This window comes from Globicephala melas, chromosome 8, assembly GCF_963455315.2.
Source record: "Globicephala melas chromosome 8, mGloMel1.2, whole genome shotgun sequence".
Lineage (NCBI taxonomy): Eukaryota > Metazoa > Chordata > Mammalia > Artiodactyla > Delphinidae > Globicephala > Globicephala melas.
The window spans coordinates 13,722,124-13,741,479 of record NC_083321.1 but is presented as its reverse complement, the minus strand read 5'-3'; the positions used below and the strand labels follow the sequence as shown (position 1 = coordinate 13,741,479).

The 19,356-nt window shown below is 46.1% G+C and overlaps 1 protein-coding gene across 10 annotated transcripts in view; it reads right to left on the bottom strand.

Moving 5' to 3' along the window:
- The window catches only part of AMBRA1 (autophagy and beclin 1 regulator 1), a 175,544-nt gene that overhangs the window by 11,474 nt on the left and 144,714 nt on the right, over positions 1–19,356 (bottom strand). For all 10 annotated transcript variants that reach the window (XM_060303259.1, XM_060303266.1, XM_030864561.2 and 7 more), the window contains one exon: positions 5,966–6,105. In XM_060303259.1, coding sequence (XP_060159242.1) covers positions 5,966–6,105 — 140 coding nt within the window. The remainder of the gene's footprint in view (positions 1–5,965; positions 6,106–19,356) is intronic.

Here is a 19,356-nt window from a genome sequence, read left to right as displayed (position 1 = left end):
TGGGGTGCTGCTGACGGTGGTGAAGGAAGAGGGATAAGAGTTGGGAAACAGCTGTCTTTGAGCCCTTTGATGAGAACTCCAGTGTCTATGTAGAGATTGTAGGAGATACTCAAAAAAGCTAGCTCTGCTCCTAAGAGGGACAGGGCATGCACATGTGCTTGAAGAGCTCTGCTATAGACTGAATCCCCCACAAATTCACATGTTGAAACCCTACCCCCAAAGTGACTGTATCTGTATCTGATAGGGTCTTTAGAAGGTAATTAAGGTTAAATGAAGTCATAAGACTGGGACCCTAACCCAAAAGGACTCTGGCCTTATAAGGAGAGAGAGAGATCTTATTCTCTTTCTCCATCATGTGAGGACACAGTGAGAAGGTGGCTGTCTGCAAGCCAGGAAAGGAGTCCTCACCAGAACTCAACCATGCCAGCACCTGATCTCAGCCTTCTAGCTTCCAGATGGTAGGAAATAAATTTCTGGTGATTAAGCCACCCCGTCTTGAGCTGACTAAGAAAAGTTCCAACGGAAGCCAGCTTTTTAACCTAGAGGCTGAGGTCACCTTCCTTTAACGACAGAACTTCTTCAATAAACAGCAAACAAATGAAAGTCAGTGGGTTGTGAGGATTAGCCAGGAAAAGATGAGTTGTGGGGGGGTGACGTAAGGTGATTCCTTCCTAAATGTGAGGATTGGATAGGGCAGGGGCCTGATGGGGCCTGCACGGTGAGCGACTGCATGTCAGGAGGCTGTGCTACCTCAGGTGAAAGGAAACGGGCCTAGGCACTGGGACCCCAAATCCATCACTAGAGGGGCACTAAGATTCTAGGGATTAGGCTTTACCTGTGGGAAAGAGCCACAGCCAAACAAAAGTACTCTTCCTCTCCCTGTTCTGGACTAAACCCCTCCCAACTCCTCTTAGAGGGCAGATTTGGTGTGATCTTCAGACGAGCCCTCTGAAAGAACATCAATAAAGAATTAAAGTTCAGGGTAACAACACCTGCGGTCAGCCCGGGGGCCAGGACTGAGGTCAGCACCCTGAGCCGGGACACCTCAACCCGAATCTCCGCCACTCCCACAGCCGCACAGGAGGTGGCGGGCCATGTTTCCTGGATCTCAGCGAGCTGCTGTTTCTCCTCGAGACCACAGGGAGCTGAGTCACCAGATACTCAGCTATTTTTGTGAGGGTTGTCTGAGAACAACAGGGCATTGGAGAGCAGAGGTGAGAGAAGACCTTACGTGAGGGAAGAGGCAAATGACCAGAAACAAAAGCAGAGGCCCCCAGAAAACAAAGCCACCACTGCAATTTTTGATGAGCAAATCTTGGCTGCATGAGGCACCACATGAAGCCAGCTGCCAGGGAGTCTCTGATTTACAAACTTGTCAAGATTTATTGACAGGTGGCAATACCACGTGGGTCCCCGCCAAATCCTTTGTCTGTAATTCCTGCTACCCAGGGCTGGTTAGTGACAACAAACTGCTCACACCAAACCTATACCAAACCATGTATTGCGTGACCAGGCACCTTCCTTCCCATCTCAGAGAAAAGGCCACCTGAAGGCACACTCTCTGAGCTGCGACTGCCAGCATGACGCTGATGGTCAAAGAGTCCCTCCAACACTTTCCATCTGGCAGCATGCGCCATCAGCTCCAGGCTATGAACTCTGGCCATTTACTGAGGATATCAACTGCCAAACAGAACAGGAGTGACGGAGGCTATCAACATCCTATTCCATTCTCCCCGCCCCCGACCCCAATCCTCTCTACTCCCCACCAAGAGGTCCAATTCCAGCCATGATTTGTTCTACCTTCTATGGTCAGACCAGCTTGACTACGAGAAGCTCATGGATTTGGTTGAAATTCCAGGCACTGTACCAAGGAACAGAGTTGAAGATACCCTCCTCTGGCTAATGAAACTCTAAGTGTTCAATATTCAGTGTTGCTTATTTCCATCTGTAAGCTAAAGAACAGTCCCAACCCTCTCCTTCCTCCTTGGACCTTAGGGAGGATGAATGAGTCACCACTGTTTGCTCTAGGTTCTTCCTGGAAGCTAGACAAACACACAGAGGGGTGAAGAAGAATGAGAAGGCCAGTCAGGGTCAGCCTTCCTGGCTTCCTTCAACAGCCTCTGTGAGCTGTGCTTCTGGGCTTGGTTCAGTGACTCCTCACAGCTGGGACCCTTGGGGCTCCCTGAACACAGCTAAGAGCCAGTCTGGCTTCCTCGGTGGTGAAAACGCTCTCACACAGAACTGCCCTCCTCGGCAGTGAAAGCACCGAGTCCTAACTTCTGGACCGCCAGGGAATTCCCCCCAGCCTACTTTTCTTCTGACATGAGTCTCTGAATTCTGTCTTCTGAGCTGACTCTCAGAGGTCTTCCCAGCACCTCCCCACCCCGCCGTTTGTAGGGCTGATCTATGAGACGGAAGTGAGCAAGCAGCCCCTCATATCAATCTGGCACTTCATACCCACCCTGGTTACTGGTTGGGGGGCTGGCTGGGCTGGCGGACAGCCAGAGGCACAGGAGCAGCTTGGGAGGGGTGGCGGGTCAGAGAGCAGAGCAAAGGAGAAAGGAGCATCTCACTGCTGGGAGCGGGGGGGACACCAGGCTATCAGCCACTGAAATGGCTCTGTATATGGGTGGAAGGGCCAGTGGTCCGTCTCCTCACCTGTCCTAAGAATTTCTGTGCCTGGAGAGATGGAGTGTTTCCTTAGACTTTTTTCTACTGTCAAGTGGGGTTTTAATACCTTCAAGAGATGCCCAAGGAGCTTGTTACCTCTGTCTTTGTGCTTGGAGAGAGTGCCAAGGCTAAGACAATGGAGGAAAAATCAAGAACAGGATTGAAAGCACAAAATGTGGTAAAGCTGCCTGTGCCTGAGACAAAGGCAGACAACCACCTGTTTTGGAGGGAGGGCTGTAATCTTGGCCCAGCTGGCTGGCTGGCTGGCCCATGTGCCCTTGGGAATGGGTGTGCCAGGGAGCTGCATCACGCAGGGCCAGGCAGCAGGCAACAACGCTGAGCTTCTACTTCCCTATTTATTTGTTCTCCTCGTTCGAAGCCGGAGATCACTCAGAGACTGTTAAAAAAGATGTACATGTTCTCACTTATCCTCTCTCATTTCCCACTGCATCAATCACCTGACCCACTTAAATGCCTCAACATGATCTAGAGCTATATTCTTCACCTGAGGTCTTAAAAGAGTTACAAAATTGTGTGTTCTTGCGGTATATTCTTCTGTGGAAGAGACTATGTTGCTTTCGTCGGAATTCTAAAGGGGTTTTTGATTGAAAAAACGTTAAGAATCAGCTACAGAAAAGAGCTCTGGATCGGAAAACTGGGAAGGCTCATTTTGTCACTGATCTGCTGGGAGACCTCGGGTGAGTCTAAACTTACTTACCTGAATATTTTTCATAGTATTTCCTGCCTAAAGTACAGAAATGAAGGTGACTGAGAACTGGAGAAGCTTTGGACAACTTGGGACAAAGTCATGTCCATCTTAATTTTATATGGTACCCTTAAATACTGGCCCTAAGGCATGGGGCATTTACCCACACGACCCAAGAAATCAGAAGAAACAGCAACACCAAAAAGGCAGGCTCAACTAGCTCTGAGTCCAACACAACTTGGTCTGTGATGCGGTGCTGTTCGCTGTGTCAAACATTAGTGTTATCTTTTTTCTTTTTTTTCTTGTGGTATGCGGGCCTCTCACTGTTGTGGCCTCTCTCATTGCAGAGCACAGGCTCCGGATGCGCAGGCTCAGTGGCCATGGCTCACGGGCCCAGCCGCTCCGCGGCATGTAGGATCTTCCCGGAGCGGGGCACGAACCCGTGTCCCCTGCATTGGCAGGCAGACTCTCAACCACTGCGCCACCAGGGAAGCCCATTAGTGCTATCTTGTCATGGAAGAGATTTGAGTTGCTGGTGGGTAAGAGAATTCCCCAGGCAGCTCAAGACGGCTCCAGCTTGCTGAGACGGTGGATGCTGAAGATGACATATGGGGAGAAAAGAGAGGCCAAAGCCAGCTTCATGTCTGGCTGAGATGTCTGTGACTCACACCAAGTATGTAGGCTGGGGTTGTAGACATAAAAGCCTTGTGGGGCCACGACAAATTGGGAGTAGAGACACTGCCTCTGTAAGAGCAGATCGCTTTTGCAAGAGAAGGGGCTGGGAGTCTGGTTGGGACAAAGGTTAGTAGCTGGAGCCAGGGACAAGACAACAATGCTAAGGAAGGCTGTCTTGGAGAAACAGGGGAAGAAAGGCCTGTAACTACAGTGTTGGTAAGAGTGAAATTATAATCCAGAATTCTTTTCCAGTTTTGGGAAAGATGCCTATTAGAGTCCTCTTATGAATTTCTAAGAAAAGAGGAAGAGGTAAGATAATGTGCTTTGGGGAAAAAGAAATCGTTCAGGGAAGACCGATCCTGAGACTACGGACAGGCTGCGGGGAGGGCAGAAATGGACAGATAAAGCACCTGGGTTAACAGTGGCACAGTCATGAAAGAGGCAGGCTGTGTTCTGGAGAGGCACCAGGAGCTAGTGAAAGGGGCTCTGTGGACACTGAGTCTGAAGAGAGTGTAGCTGGCAGAATCAAGCAGTCTCCCAGCTCTAAGAGCAGCTTGACTAGGTCAGGCTGAGACAGCAGCTTCTCTTTGGAAGGGGCTCCGAAAATTCTAGGTGGAATAAAAGAGCTGTCATCAGAACCAGGTTTTCTTTCTCCTGGGCCACCGACCTAGCTCAGCTGACAAGGGCTCAATCACCCGTCACCTACCAGGCCACAAGAACTGACCCAAATACACACTTTAGGAAAAATCACCAAGGGCCCTATCAAAAGGCAACATGGACACTCCCAGCAGCCAGAGACCCTACCAGACCAGCCACACCATGCGTGTTCTGTGATCTGCAGGCTACCCTTGGAGAAGACTCTGCACCAAGTGAAGGACAACATTAGGATGGCCTGGAGGCAGAAGTGGCATTTAGTCAGCTGGAACCCCGCAGTAGCCCACGCAGCAATCAGCCTGATCTGCATTGAAGTACAGAGTTTCACTCTCCCCACCTGGCTGGGTCTGGAAATTGATGATAGACCTGGCTGATTCCCAGGGTCTTGAGTGAAAGGATGCCTGAACAGACCTCTCTCCTCCAAAAAGCCAGAGGAAGGGGAGAAGCGGGTGTCATCAGGACTTAAGACAGAGATGCTTTGGTTCTCTGTTGCCTCCTACCCCCTACTTCAATCAAGACCAGTTAATTATCATTTTTATTCTAAACTAAGCTTTTCAATCTGCCTTCACTATTATGAGCCAGAACCCCAAGCAGAAAGGAAAACAGGCAGGACACAGACAGAGCCAGGCTGTCAGAGATCCGTAGCTTGACAAATTAGGGCTTTAACAATATTCTATTTCCAATTTTGTTTCTTAAGTTAATGTCTATGGCATTTACACAAACCTGAGACCACCTGTTGAATTTTTCAAAAAGGGTTTAGAAAAGAATCTTTGATATCTATGCTTTTGCCTGCAGGGAAACTTTACTATCACTAGGAAACCAGAGAACGAGGGAAAACAAAGAAAAAAAAATACTGCCTTAGATTTAAAAACACCTAATAACTATACCAGTCTTTTGAAGATTTTTGGAATGGAGAGCTAACCTTACCATCCCCTAGGTGAAAAGGACACTTTGAGGAGTGACGCCGAGAACGAGTCAGGCTCTAGCAGAATTCGAATTTCCCATCTAGAAGACCCCACCTCAGCGGGGGTGGTGGTGGTGGTGGTGTGATGAATTGGGACATTGGGACTGACATATATACACTAATACATATAAAATGGATAACTAATAAGAACCTGCTGTATAAAAAAATAAATAAAATTCAAAAAAAAAAAAGACCCCACCTCACTGGCCAGATCCACAGGTGAATGCTGATGACTCCAGTCCTCAGCCTGGATGACCCCCTGAGTCCCCACCCCGCCAGCCCCTTGAGCCACTCACTCTGGTCGGCAGATCACCAGGTCTCCTTTGTTGGTACCATAGGCCAGGCCGAGCCCTGGCTCGGGCAGCCACCGGGCAGAATTGATGCTGACATGTCTCCGCTGGTCAGCAGGCATGGGATAAAGGACGTTGAAAACTCTCTGGGTGAGGAAAAAATAGGGAAGAAAAGAGAATGGGAGGAGAAACAGTCTGTTACCAAGAATAACAAAATCCAAGGGGAACAAAGTCCCTCCTATAGCCTAAAGCAAGTTAACCACAGGGAAGAAACGAGATGGTTGGACTGGGAATGGGATGACTCTTAACATATATCTGAGAACTTGGGGAAGCACAGGGGAGGGTGGGACCCTCTTACTTCAGGTGAGGGCTAAGGACTGTCAGGAAATACCAGGGGCATACTTGGACCCTTCTGCATGAAGCGTCACTATGCTCTCCTCACAGCCTTTAACATTTCTCACTTCATTACTTTTAAGGTAACCCCCTGGAAAGCCCCATGCAGAGCCTAGCACACCAGGAAGGACTGCCCCAAACTTTCCTCTGACCAGACCAACCAGTGAGAGCCAACCTCCACTGGTAGTCCTGTTACCATGGAAATCACAGCACTCTTCACTGCAATGGGGAACTGAAGGTGATAGGGGGGCGGGAGGGGGTGATAACATCAAAGAACATTCTTAATTCATCTAATTAAAAGCAATGTTAAAACTGCTATTGTTAAGGAAACCTAAAAGGTGCAATAAGATGTAGGAAGCAGGGCAGATGGGAATCTTGAACACACATGTATATGATTTCTTTCTAGCTTATATAAATCACCATTAAACAGATCAGTTCCATTTATCAAAGGGAGTCTCCTTTCATTAGTCTACATCTTTCCAAAGCTACTATTTTCTCAGGGGGCAGCTTAGCTTGTCTCAGGTTGGGCTGAAGGTGATATCTGGCTACTGAACTACACAATGTTCCAGAATCGACTTTAGTCAGAGACAGGGGCAGGGCAGTGGAAGAATGAAGGGCATAATTTAAGAGTTAGAAAGATCTGGGTTTGAGTCCTGGCGTCACTGCGTAACAACTTCTCTGGATCTCAGTTTAAAAAGAGACAGCACCGAGCTTCCCTGATGGCGCAGTGGTTGGGAGTCCGCCGGCCGATGCAGGGGACATAGGTTCGTGCCCCGGTCCGGGAAGATCCCACATGCCACGGAGCAGCTGGGCCCGTGAGCCATGGCCGCTGAGCCTGCGTGTCCAGAGCCTGTGCTCCGCAGCGGGAGAGGCCACAACAGTGAGAGGCCCGCGTACCACCAAGAAAAAAAAAAAAAAAAGAGACAGCACCAACACTCAAATAATAGGGGAGATTAAAAGAAATGATGTATATAAATGCCTGATGTGGTGCAAGCTCATAAATGGTAACTCTTGTTATTATTACCATGAACCTGCAAGAAAAACACGTCATCAGGCCCTATGAAAAGGACGTGAGGCTGAGAATCTATAAACTGGAGTTTTAGTCAATACAATGTTTTCTCTTTTAGCCTCTTCAGGTTTTTATAAAATAAGGATGAACTTCATCTGTCTTTACCTTTAACCCTTTACCTAAGGGTTGATGGAAGGGAAAAAAATGAGAGAACAAATGAGAACGTGATTTAGAAAGTAATATTAAAAAATGAATTTAGGTCAGTATAATAATAATTATTTTTCTGATTATCCTGATGAGAGACCCTGCTCCCCCAAAAAGGTAAATACTGAGCTAAGAGTCCACGCTATCTACAGAAATCAAGTGATAAGAAGTCTTGCATTTGGGAACTTGTTCATGTGCCTTGGGTAGCTATCTGAAAGGCCTTTACCAGGACAGCCTCTGGACTAGAGAAGACAGCGGCACGTGTGCTCGATGTAATGACACACACACAGAGAATCCTGTTATAAAAATTCCCCAGCTTTGTGGTGCTGAGAAATGTGCCTGGGCAGCTTATAGCACACTGCTGGAACAGCCCTGTTATGGTCCTGAGGTCGAATGGGTCTGTTACAAATATGGAACTGGCTCTGGTTTGAGGCATAAGACAGACTGCCCCATGGCTGCTGCTGCCTTAAGAACCTCCTACCTCCTATGTCCTCCCCATCTTACTCAACTCCAAATTTAAGAATTAACCAGGGCTCCTTAAATCTTTGGTCTGAGGAGACTACTGAAAAAGAGCCCAATGAAGTTTATGAATTTCTAAACTAGTCATCCAGAACATGCTTGCCTGACCTTTGGATAATCCCTTCCTTACACGTACATACCTGGCAGGAGCCTGGAATGAATTCATGGATACTCCTCTCCATCGGCCTCACTACTGGCTGACTGTCCACAGAGATGGCAATGCCAGTCTTTTCCCCTTTGTACCTAATCAACACTTTTCCTTCAGGTCAGGGGATGGGTGTGGGGCCTTCATCCTTTCTCATAGAGGTTTTCACTTTTCCAGAAGATAATCCATGGTTTCTGTCCAACCTATCGGCTATATGGTTAAATATGACTTGATATACAAATCAAAAGGACAAAGTGGCTGTGATCAGACAACTGTGGCTGGGATCACTTAATCTGTTAAATTTTTCTTCTCCCAAAGGTCAGATAATGTAAGTTGGGGATACACCCAGAGTTCAGAAGGGATGTGTGTTAATTTCAGTGGGTTGGATGAGGGGAGCCTGTGGCAGTTCTAATGGGATTCACAAGAGTCTCCCCTAAAATCATAATGATTCATTATTGCAGGCAATGGGCCAGGAGGGCCAGAGAAAGTGGTCTTGCAAGAAGGGAGACAATGCAGTTAGTAAATCAAATGCTTTGAGGTTGCGCTGAGTGTTTTGACCGTGGTCTCACAAGAATAAGGACTCTTTTCTAGAAATGTTCCAGACCAGGAAAGAAGCAAACAAAGCCTCTCACATGTCACAAATTTACCTTTTATAGTCTGTTGCTGCAGAGGGATTAACAAGCAAACACTATCAATCTGCTTCTAAGTACAGGAATTTGCTCTGGGGACAAAACCATCAAGAAGCCAGTATGATGGGTGACCCAGCTTAGGTGAGACAAGGTCAGAGCAACTGGAGAGAAGTAACTAAAGGCTGAGACCCCTAGACCTTGCTGCACAGATATTCACAACCTCCATGGCTATAGGAGTCATGGGGTATCGATTTGTCCTCCGACTCTGGCAGCTCCCCACCCTGCCCAAGTCCTTAAACAGTGTTGAAAGGGCAGCTTCCAAGAGCCCATCTCCTCCAGTGTTTGGGTATTAGGCTAAATCCTGCTTTGTGGCAGGAAGCCAGAAAATGCCACGTGAAGATCAGTAGCCTCCAGAACTCCTGATAAGCACTTGCTTACTTATCACACTCTAATGTGGGGGTGAGAAGGAAGGAGGTGACACAGAGGATGCAGGATGGGTAGGATCACTGATTTACAGGTTCTGAGAGGTCATCTGATCCAATGTTCCTATTTCACACATGCCTGGAATGAAAGGACCCTAGAGGAATGAGAATCTGGCCCATTTGGAAAACCACCCAGAGGTGTAGTTTCCATTCCTTTCTCTGGCCGCAGTTTAACAGCTCTGAAAGTACCTCACGGACAGGAACTACTCCTCACAATTAGCCCTAGAGACAAGACAATACTGGGCAACAAGTTCCCCAATGCTGACAGATGGCTATAGCTCTGGCTACTCCCAAACCATTTATGGTTTCAGCCATCAGTCTTTCCAACCCAGTGACTGGGTGATCTGTGAGCCTCCTCCCAGATTTCAATGGGGGCTGGCTCCATAAACCCAAAGTTCATCAGCACTGACAAGAACGAAGATCCGAGACGGTAAAGGAAGCTCTGGTCTTTATTTTAAGGCACTCCAAATATATCTCCAGTAAAACCTTCCTTAACGCTAGTCAGGTGCCCAGAAGCTCCCTGTCAGATGTTAAGGACAAAGCCGGGGACCTGCCAAAAATGCCTCCCCCTCTCTGACAAAAGTGACACCTTATGAAGCTACACCACCAAACTCCATTATACTGGAGGAGGATTATCAGGTTCTGGGGTCCCTTTGTGGGGTTGGATACAAAACCTGGCTGCTGATTCATGTTTGCAGAGGCCTGGTTTCAATCTGTCTCCAGGGCAGCTATTCCCTGGTAGATGACAAATGCTGACAGAAACCCCCCTCCCCAGGCAGGCTGCTCTCATTTCTGTCTAACATCTGTGAAGGGAATTGGGATCAATGAGCTAGAAGGAACAAATTTTTTAGAGTCAGTGCAGTCTCAGCATGTCAATAGGGAATGAGTCAGGTCACCAAGATCTTTACAGTTCTAAGGAGTGGGAGAAGGTAATTCCTCTACTTCAGGGGTCCAAGACAATCTCTTGTACCACTTGCCTCTATCCCTCAAAGTCTCTAATAGGAAGTAGGAACAAAAGAAAACAGTTCCCAGGTCAAAACTAAAAGCGTCTTGTTTCTTGTTCAAAGATAGACAGGAAAAGAACGAGAGGTAGCCAGGGGAACTCAGTGGGAAACCTTCCTCTCCATCCTTCTAAAATTTAGAGGAAAAATGTATTGCTGCCCTCAACAAGATGCTTTCTTTTCTACCACATGTCAATAAAGCTCACACCATTAGTCCAAGTAGCAAACTGCATTGCTCAGATCAGCCCAAATAAGAAGCTAAAAGAAAAAAAACTTTGCGGTTTTCTTGTTTACATTTGGGAATCTCATTATCCTTAAAAGCTGGAACCTTGCCACTGTGGCAAGAGGTCAAGTGTGGTCGGCAGATCTCCCTTGTTTTAACCAAGACAATGAAAGCTGGCTGAAGGAAGAGGACAACTGGAAACTGAGGCCAGCCAGAAGGACCATGAGAGAAGTCGCAAGCCAAACGGGCTTTGAGGAAGAAAGGACTTGTGAGGAGGAGAAATGCCTTCTGGGTCGTGATGAGAATCAAGGGAGGCTTTAAGCTTTTAGAGAGGGTTACTAGAGGAGAATTAACTCTCTGGAAAGAGGAAAAAAAATCAGTGGAAAGCAGATGCTAAGAGACAGCTGACCTTTTCATTGGAAATGGATGGCTACACTTCTTGTCACAGGCTGAGAAATGCACACATCCCAAAACAGGCAGGGGGAAGGATACTACGGTCATCTTTTTTTTCTTTTGGGTTGATTTGCTTAGATTCATCAATTACTGGAGTTTCTTCATCCCTAGGAAAATGTGATTGTTTCTCAGAACCTTTAATTTCTTTTACTGTCTCTAAGCCTTCTTTATATTCTACTTTGGAGTTTAGAACTCATAGAATGTTGATTTTAAAGTGGTTATTTAAAAACAAAAATCGGAATACCAAGTCACTTTACTTTCCAGACTCTTTGTTCAGTTGAAGCAGGAACAAATCTGCCTAGAACACTCTTGTTTAAACCAAAGCTCCCCCAGCAGAAAAGAAGCGCAAACAGCTCCTTTTCTTATCTCTTGGGAACTTGTTGCCCTCCTCTGTTCCTGATAACCTGATGCCTTGTAGTCATTTCCAGCCAATCTCCTGTGATTTGTTGAGACCTACAGACTTTGTCTTATTCACCTGTTCCCCTCAAAGAGATCCCAAGGACAGTCAGAGAACAAGAATTTTATTTTTCAATCGGCCTGATGCTTTCCAAAGTCCATCTCTGGCTATTAGGATTGAAGCACAGAGATTACTTCAGCTGAGGGATCTACTTCTGTGCTGAATCGAATACCAAGGCACTCACGCTCCTGGAACTCCCAGAAGTTAAAATAATTGCTTCCTCCTGTGCCCACACCTCTGTGCACAGTACAAGTTCTTGAACTTCCTCAGTTTTCTAAATCTCAAAGGAAATGGCCAAATAAGTAGTTGTTCTAGATACTCAGCTCAGATAAGGGAGCCTTTCAATATATTCATACACTTTACTTGATCCATATTTTTTTGAAAGAAGAAAGCTCAGGACGGGGGTTACAATAAAATACTTTCAGCTTCTACAAATGCAGAATTTGGTTCTCCTACCAATTCTTTTTTTTTAAAATAAATTTATTTATTTTATTTATTTATTTTTGGCTGTGTTGGGTCTTCGTTGCTGTGCGCGGGCTTTCTCTAGTTGCAGCGAGCGAGGGCTACTCTCCGTTGCAGTGCGCAGGCTTCTCATTGTGGAGCATGGGCTCTAGGTGCGCAGGCTTCAGTAGTTGTGGCACGTGGGCTCAGCAGTTGTGGCTCACGGGCTCTAGAGCACAGGCTCAGCAGTTGTGGCACAAGGGCTTAGTTGCTCTGCGGCATGTGGGATCTTCCCGGACCAGGGATGGAACCCGTGTCACCTGCATTGGCAGGTGGATTCTCAACCACTGCGCCACCAGGGAAGCCTCTCCCACCAATTCTTAAAAAACAAAATGTTTTGTCTTTCACTTCTGAAACAGCCACTGGGAATCTCTTCACCATTTCTCAGTGCTGTGACTGGAACCCTGAGAAACTCACTGATACTGGGCAGAACTGTGGTCATTAGCAAGACACTCTATATTTTCATAAGAATTATATCTAATACTTATGTTTAATTACCATTTCCTGAGGCACGTGCTAGGCACACTGATGGTGCTGGTGAGTAGGGGTGTGTGTTCATGTACGTGCAGGGAATACACAGCACACAAGATTTCAAAGTGACATATTCCCAGAATGAATGCTGAGCGCCTCCTGTGTGCCAAGCACAGTGAAGGCTGGGGATATAGCAGTGAAAAGACCCGTTAAGAAGCCAGGTGTCCAGCACGTATGCATCAGGAGAGCAAGGTCCAGATCCATTCTGTTCATTGTATTCCCAGACCTAGCAAAGTACCTGGCCCAGGGTAGGGGTGCAATAAAATTTTGCTGAGTGAAAATAATAAAATGCAGCATAGATTGTGCTCTACTAAAAAGCCATGGAGGAAAGAAAGCATCAAAGTCAGATGAATCTGTCATGGAAAAATTCGCCTAAATTAATGGCTTTGATTGTAGCTCTAACGTTATTTTTAATTTTTTATTTTGCCCCCTCCCTTCTCTGACAAACTGCATCAGAGACACCCCTGACTTCTCTCATACCTCCTCCCCCTTTCCTACAACATGCTGAAGAAAGGAACTTTTTGAGGATAGATGCTTTGTACCACATCTCAGAACTCAACTTTAAGATAATTGCAGCGGGAGCAGCTTTTAATCAACTGACAAGCAGCTTTAAGAAAATTAATGAGGACAAAATCTTAGGAAGGAGTAAATCATTTCTGACAACAAAGCTGTCTCTCTTTTATCCCAATCTCCCCTTGAAGAAATAGTACCCTTCAAGGATACAAAAATAAAATATCTTTATTTTTGGTTTTTGCCACTCCCAAGCCCAGACAAGATTAAGAAGCAGCTCAGTTCCCTTAGATTGCTGGAGAATACTCTGGATTGAACTAGAGTTCTAGGTCACTTTTTTTTTTTTTTGGCTGCATTGGGTCTTTGTTGTTGTGCGCAGGCTTTTCTCTAGCTGCGGTGAGCAGGGGCTACTCCTCATTACGGTGCATGGCCTTCTCATTGCGGTGGCTTTTCTTGCTGCGGAGCATGGGCTCTAGGCACGCGGGCTTCAGTAGCTGTAGCACGCAGGCTCAGTAGTTGTGGCTCGCGGGCTCTAGAGTGCAGGCTCAGAAGTTGTAGCACATGGGCTCAGTAGTTGTGGCTCGCGGGCTCTAGAGTGCAGGCTCAGAAGTTGTAGCACGTGGGCTCAGTAGTTGTGGCTCACGGGCTCTAGAGAACAGCCTCAGTAGTTGTGGCACACGGGCTTAGCTGCTCTGCAGGATGTGGGATCTTCCCGGACCAGGGCTCGAACCCGTGTCCCCTGCATTGGCAGATGGATTCTTAACCACTGCGCCACCAGGGAAGCCCTCTAGGTCACTTTTGAAAACCAAACTTTTAGAATCTAGGAAGTACTGATGACTGGATTTGACCACAGGCTAAATTCAGGGCAAGGAGTAAGCCACAGTAAAGATTATATGTTGAAGAATGGAGATAGGACAAGCCAAAAGAGCCTATGCATGTTAGTTACATAATGCTGGTCAGTGCTGGCAGAGCTGGCTACCCATCCCGACCCAGGGTCTAAGCTACAATTTAGTTATGACTAATTTGAGTATTCTGGACACCAAGCCTTTTCTGTGGTTCATTTTAATGAACTTATAATAATAATAATCAGTCATCACTAGGCTGTTCTGTGAAGATGGCTATGAAATGGTATGAAATAAAGAAAGCCAACTAATGTTTCTTTATAACTAGGGTGACACTAAGATATCCATTAATGGGTACCACAGCGACATCTTCCATCCAAGGATAACAGTGAGTTGAATGTTGGAAAAAGGAACTCAAGAACTACACCTTCAGATGGGAAAGGTCCTGGAGAGAAAGATATTTCTTCTCACTTTTTAAGCCTAAGAATCTCTGTATTCTATAGCACGAAGGCAAACAGGAATGGGATCACGGTTAAGAGCCTCAACAAAGTCAACTGTGGGCAGGCAAGAATTTTAATTAGAATTGGGAAAAAGTCTCCACAGCATTAGTCTTTAAAGTACCATCACTAGGATGCTAGCATATCCAGAAATGCTAAGGGCAGGAGGTACTCATCAATTTCTCAACTTCCTGAAAGTATATGAAAGATCTGGTTAAAGGAGCCATAGAAATAAACCAGATGAGATTCCAGAGACAAGGTGAGAGCAAAAAAGAAAACGACAATGCTATACTGACAGGTGAGGTCTAATTGGGATCCCCATGCAGTTGATGATTGGTTCTCAATCTGGACTCAGCATGCAGACTCAACTGGAGGGCTTGGTAAAACAAGGATGGCTGGGCCCTACCCTCAGAGCTTCTGATTCAGCAGCTCTGGGACAGGGCTGAGAAGCTGCATTTCTATTAAGTTCCCTGATGATGCTGACTTAGTCCCGGGGAATACACATTGAGAACTACTGGCCAGTTAGATATGAGTAGGTTGTAGGTCTACAAAAAATCTGCTTCCTTTTCCAGCTGCCTAGGACCTACTGAGAATGAAGGGGATGCATATCTTTAGAGCTGGAGCTCTAGAGGGAGAAGGTATACAAGGGGACTGTCCACTACTGAAGAGCAGAACTCTCAGGGTCAAGAAGGGGTTGGGGGAGGCGGGAGAGAAGAGAGGAAGAGGGGGGAGAAGAGGGGGGAGAGAGAGGGGTGGAGGGAGGGAGGGGCAGGCTTTCTTTCCAACACCCCCTCCAAACTAACAATCTGTCTGGGTAATAGTTGCTCAACCCTTGAATACAGTTTCACCGCATAGCCACAGAGAAAAAGGTTTCAATAAAATTGACCCTTAAGTATTGATGTTTGAGGCTTGGCCTTAAAGAGCACAATGCTGTCTCATGAAGAAAGGAGAGCTAAACTGCTTTCTGTCCTAGGGCTTCTTCTCCCACCCAAGTCCCTTGTCCATCACTTCTGCCCAAACTGCCCCAGCACTGCCTCCCCACCTACACCCACACCTCGACCGCTGACGTTTGCCCCCATTCCTAGGTAAAACAGCACTTATTACAAACTGGAGGCATAGTTTGCTATATGACTATTTCTGGTTTCATTAGTAATTTTATATTTATGTTATTATGCTTTCACTTGGTTACAACCAAAGTTATTACATTGTGTAAGTTACCATAATTTTAGAAAATTAATTGCAGTTTTCTGCTACAATATTGTGCCTTGTTCCAATTAGAAAATGAAAGCAGAGAGAAAACTCAGGCAGTTTAGTGTTTTGAGAATTCAGCAAAACTTCAGCTCAGCAATCTTTAAATGTCTAACTTAAAGACCAAACAGAAATTAACAAAAAGTCCTACTGGCTCAAGTGTGAGGGAGTCAGATGGCACATAAGACCCTGAGGCAGAGATAGTAGCATATTCAGCCTGGAAGAGCCTCGAATCGACAGACGGAAGGGGGAGATAAAATATGTGCCTAGTCTTATTTTTCCTGATTTGCCAATGATACTAAAATTGGGAAGACTAAGCCTAGCCTTAGTAAGCAGAGAAGGGAAATATCTGAGGACCCTAGATCCTAGAAACAAGGATAATAATTAAACTCAACGTGGGGAAGAAAATAATTCAGCACATTGAGATATTCAAGGGAGAACCCTGTAAAGCAACAACAGCTGAGAAAAATGGGAGGTGAAGCACGGACAGCCAAAAAGCTAAGAGTTTTATAGGAGATAGAACACAAACACCACTGTGCCTGCAACAAAATTAGCAAAGGATCAAAGCATCACACATAAAACCACGATAAGAAGTAAACCTGAGACTGTATCTCTGCCTCTGCTGAAGAGGCTGAGGGCAGAAACCTAAAATGAAGAAAGCAGTCATTAAGAACAGCAGTTCTCAAACTCAAGTGCGTATCAGAATCATCTGGAAAGCTTGTTTTTTTTTTTTTTTTTTTGCGGTACGTGGGCCTCTCACTATTGTGGCCTCTCCCGTTGTGGAGCACAGGCTCCGGACGCGCAGGCTCACGGGCCCAGCCACTCCGCAGCACGTGGGATCTTCCCGGACTGGGGCACGAACCCGTGTCCCCTGCATCGGCAGGCAGACTCTCAACCACTGCGCCACCAGGGAAGCCCTGGAAAGCTTGTTTTACAAATACAAATACCCGGTCCCCTTCCTGCCCAATTCTTATTCTGATTTTGGTCTGAAGTGGAGTCTGTATTTTAACAAGGACCCCATGCATTCTAATGCAGGTTGTCCAAGGAGCACAGTTTGAGAAGCACTGATCCAAAGGTCTGAAGAACTGCTTAGAATAAGCATGCCAAGGCGAAGAGCAATTAGCAATTCATTTTTACAGGAGTTTTCACATGGGATTGTGTAAGAGATCATCTCTTGGGGAGAGATGGTCACTTAGTGGGAATTAAAATAAGTCGATGCTCTGGAGGATGCTCTCCTGGGAATGTCTGCTGGCCCAACAATTTCACCTCTCTGAACGTTACCACAGTGAATTCCAAGAGGTAACATCACAGAGAAGGGGGATTCTGGGTAGAAAAGCTCTAGGACAGGCCCAGTACCCACAAATTCCTTCAAGGACAGAGCTTGACATTACAGATGGAGACAGCCACCTATACTTACCTGTGCAAAGAGGGAGATGCTCTACTGTCCCATTAAACCCTCGCTCCCTGTTCTCAGACAAAAATGCACTTCTCGCCTTAAACGGTGGTACAGCACAGCTATCCAAAAAAGCTGGTGTCTTCCCTTCCACCAGTGACTGAATTCAGGGACATGTGCTGAGTGCTTTGGTGCCTTTGGACGTAAGGGGCAACCAAGACCTGGAAAACCAGAAACCTTTCTGTAGCATGGGGGTTTAAAGTCAGACTGGGTGGACACAGGGTGAGCAAAACCTTGTTGAGAAGCCCGGATCCTGCCTCTTGTGTGAGAAAAATGCTTCCCAAATGAGAGCTTTCTAGTTACTTCAGCTCCCTCTCCTAAGTGGCAGATGGGGTCTAATGAGAATCAAAAAAGCCCTGCTGGGAATGCTGAGAAGTAGCTCTTGTCCTGAGGCATGCAGCAGCTTGGCTAGGTGCCTTGAGCCCCTACACAGCAGACTTCTCCAACTGCATTCCCTGAGCTGCCGGCCCCATATGTGACAGCATCTTGGCTCCCACCCTGGAGCTGTTTGCCTTTAGCCAGATGTTTCTGGCTACTTATAGAAAAGAGGAACCTTGCTAGGATGGAGGACTGGCAGGCTGTGCCCAAAAGTTGGGCAGGAGCCCTCGCTTCCAGAAGAGGCTGGAGATGTCCATTAGTGTTGCTGAAATCAGATCCTCTCTTAATGATTAGAAACAATTATTCCACAATTAGGTAGGAAGGGTTAGAAGAACAGCAAGGATCAAGATTCTAGGTGGTAAAAAGCAGACACCAGGTACTTTTACCATCCAAATCTGCTTAAGATAAGAATATTTAAACTAAAATTCACCTTCCATCCTCATTTATCTAGGTAAGAAAATAGGATTGATGAACTTCCCGCAAAGTCCTCTCCCAATCACTCAATGTCAAATATTTCTAGTCACATGGATTCAAGAATCAGAACTTTCCTGTCACTGTGATGTCAAGAGCAGAGAATGCCTTGTTTCTACCCTTTCAGAGGCATGGCAGGACACGATGTCACCCGTCAATGGTTCTGCTAGTTACCACCTAGAAACAATAAGGATGCTTTTCTTGAGATTCTCTTTCATTTATTCAGCTTCTCCTAAATGAGAGGTTTCTTATTAGGTATTTGGAGTTCATAAAGATGAAACAGACACGATCCTACTCTCAAGGAGCTCATGGGCCAAGAGAGGAGAATGATGTGGAAATAAATAACTGCAGTTTGGTGTGATGAGTGTTAACACAGAGAGTGTGCTAGGTACAGGGGTGGCACAGGAGGGAGTGATCAATTCTGTTTAGGAAGGTTCCATAGAAGGGGAAGAGCTTGCAGGCAGTTGGGTTTCAGGGAGAAAAGGGCACTCCAGGTAAAGGTACCCTGGCAAGAGAGAGCCTTACTAATTCAGGGGGCTTGGAAAGTGGCTCAGTAGAGTTGGATAGAAGGTCCTTGTAGGAGACAGGAGGGACAAGAGGCTGGAGACACCACACCTGGCCACCCACTTTCTATTGCTTTGTATATAATGGGTCCTATCTTTAGGGTTTTTTCTTTAAAACAAATGCTTCATATTCCAGGCTGAATTCAACAAGCATCTACATGTGTGGCACTAAATGAGGGACCCCGGGGGATATGCCCGTAAGAAGCTTACACTGAACCTAATTGGGTGGATTAAACATACACACCACACTGCTAAAGAAAACACAAAACAACACATAAACAAGTACATAAAACTATAAATGGCACAGCATAAGTGCTAAGGGAATTCACAGGTTCTTAGATTGAGACCGAGCTTAAACACCATCTAATTAGACAAGTGTTCAAATGCTCAACTCCCCTTGACAAAACCCTGGCCAAATGAGCAACCATGGGATGTGGGAATAATCTCAGTCAGAAACTAGACAGGTTGAGTGCAGGAGGCCACTAACCCCAGGATGCTCAGAAGGCTTTTATGGCAATACAAGCAAGGACGGCTTCAGACAAGAAAGGGTCCTAAATAGAACATTTCTCTGCTACTGAAATGGATGGGACAGTTAAGAGCATAGCAGCTGCCCAAAGTCCTTATCCTCCATCGTGATTACAACCTCAGGAAAAGAACATTTCATAGTATACTATCTATCTCTTTTTATAGCTTGCGTCCTGAAAAATTTATTTTAAAAAGAAGCATAAATATTTCATTGGGTTCTCTGTGTATCTCCAGACTAAAGGTTTCATGTTGAGGTAAGGAAGTATTCAGTTTGGTCTTTATGCAAAGATCCTTTCAGGCCTCTGGGGACCCAGCTCATGATTTAGGGTATGAGAAAGCCCCTGCCTTTTAACAGTCCAGAGC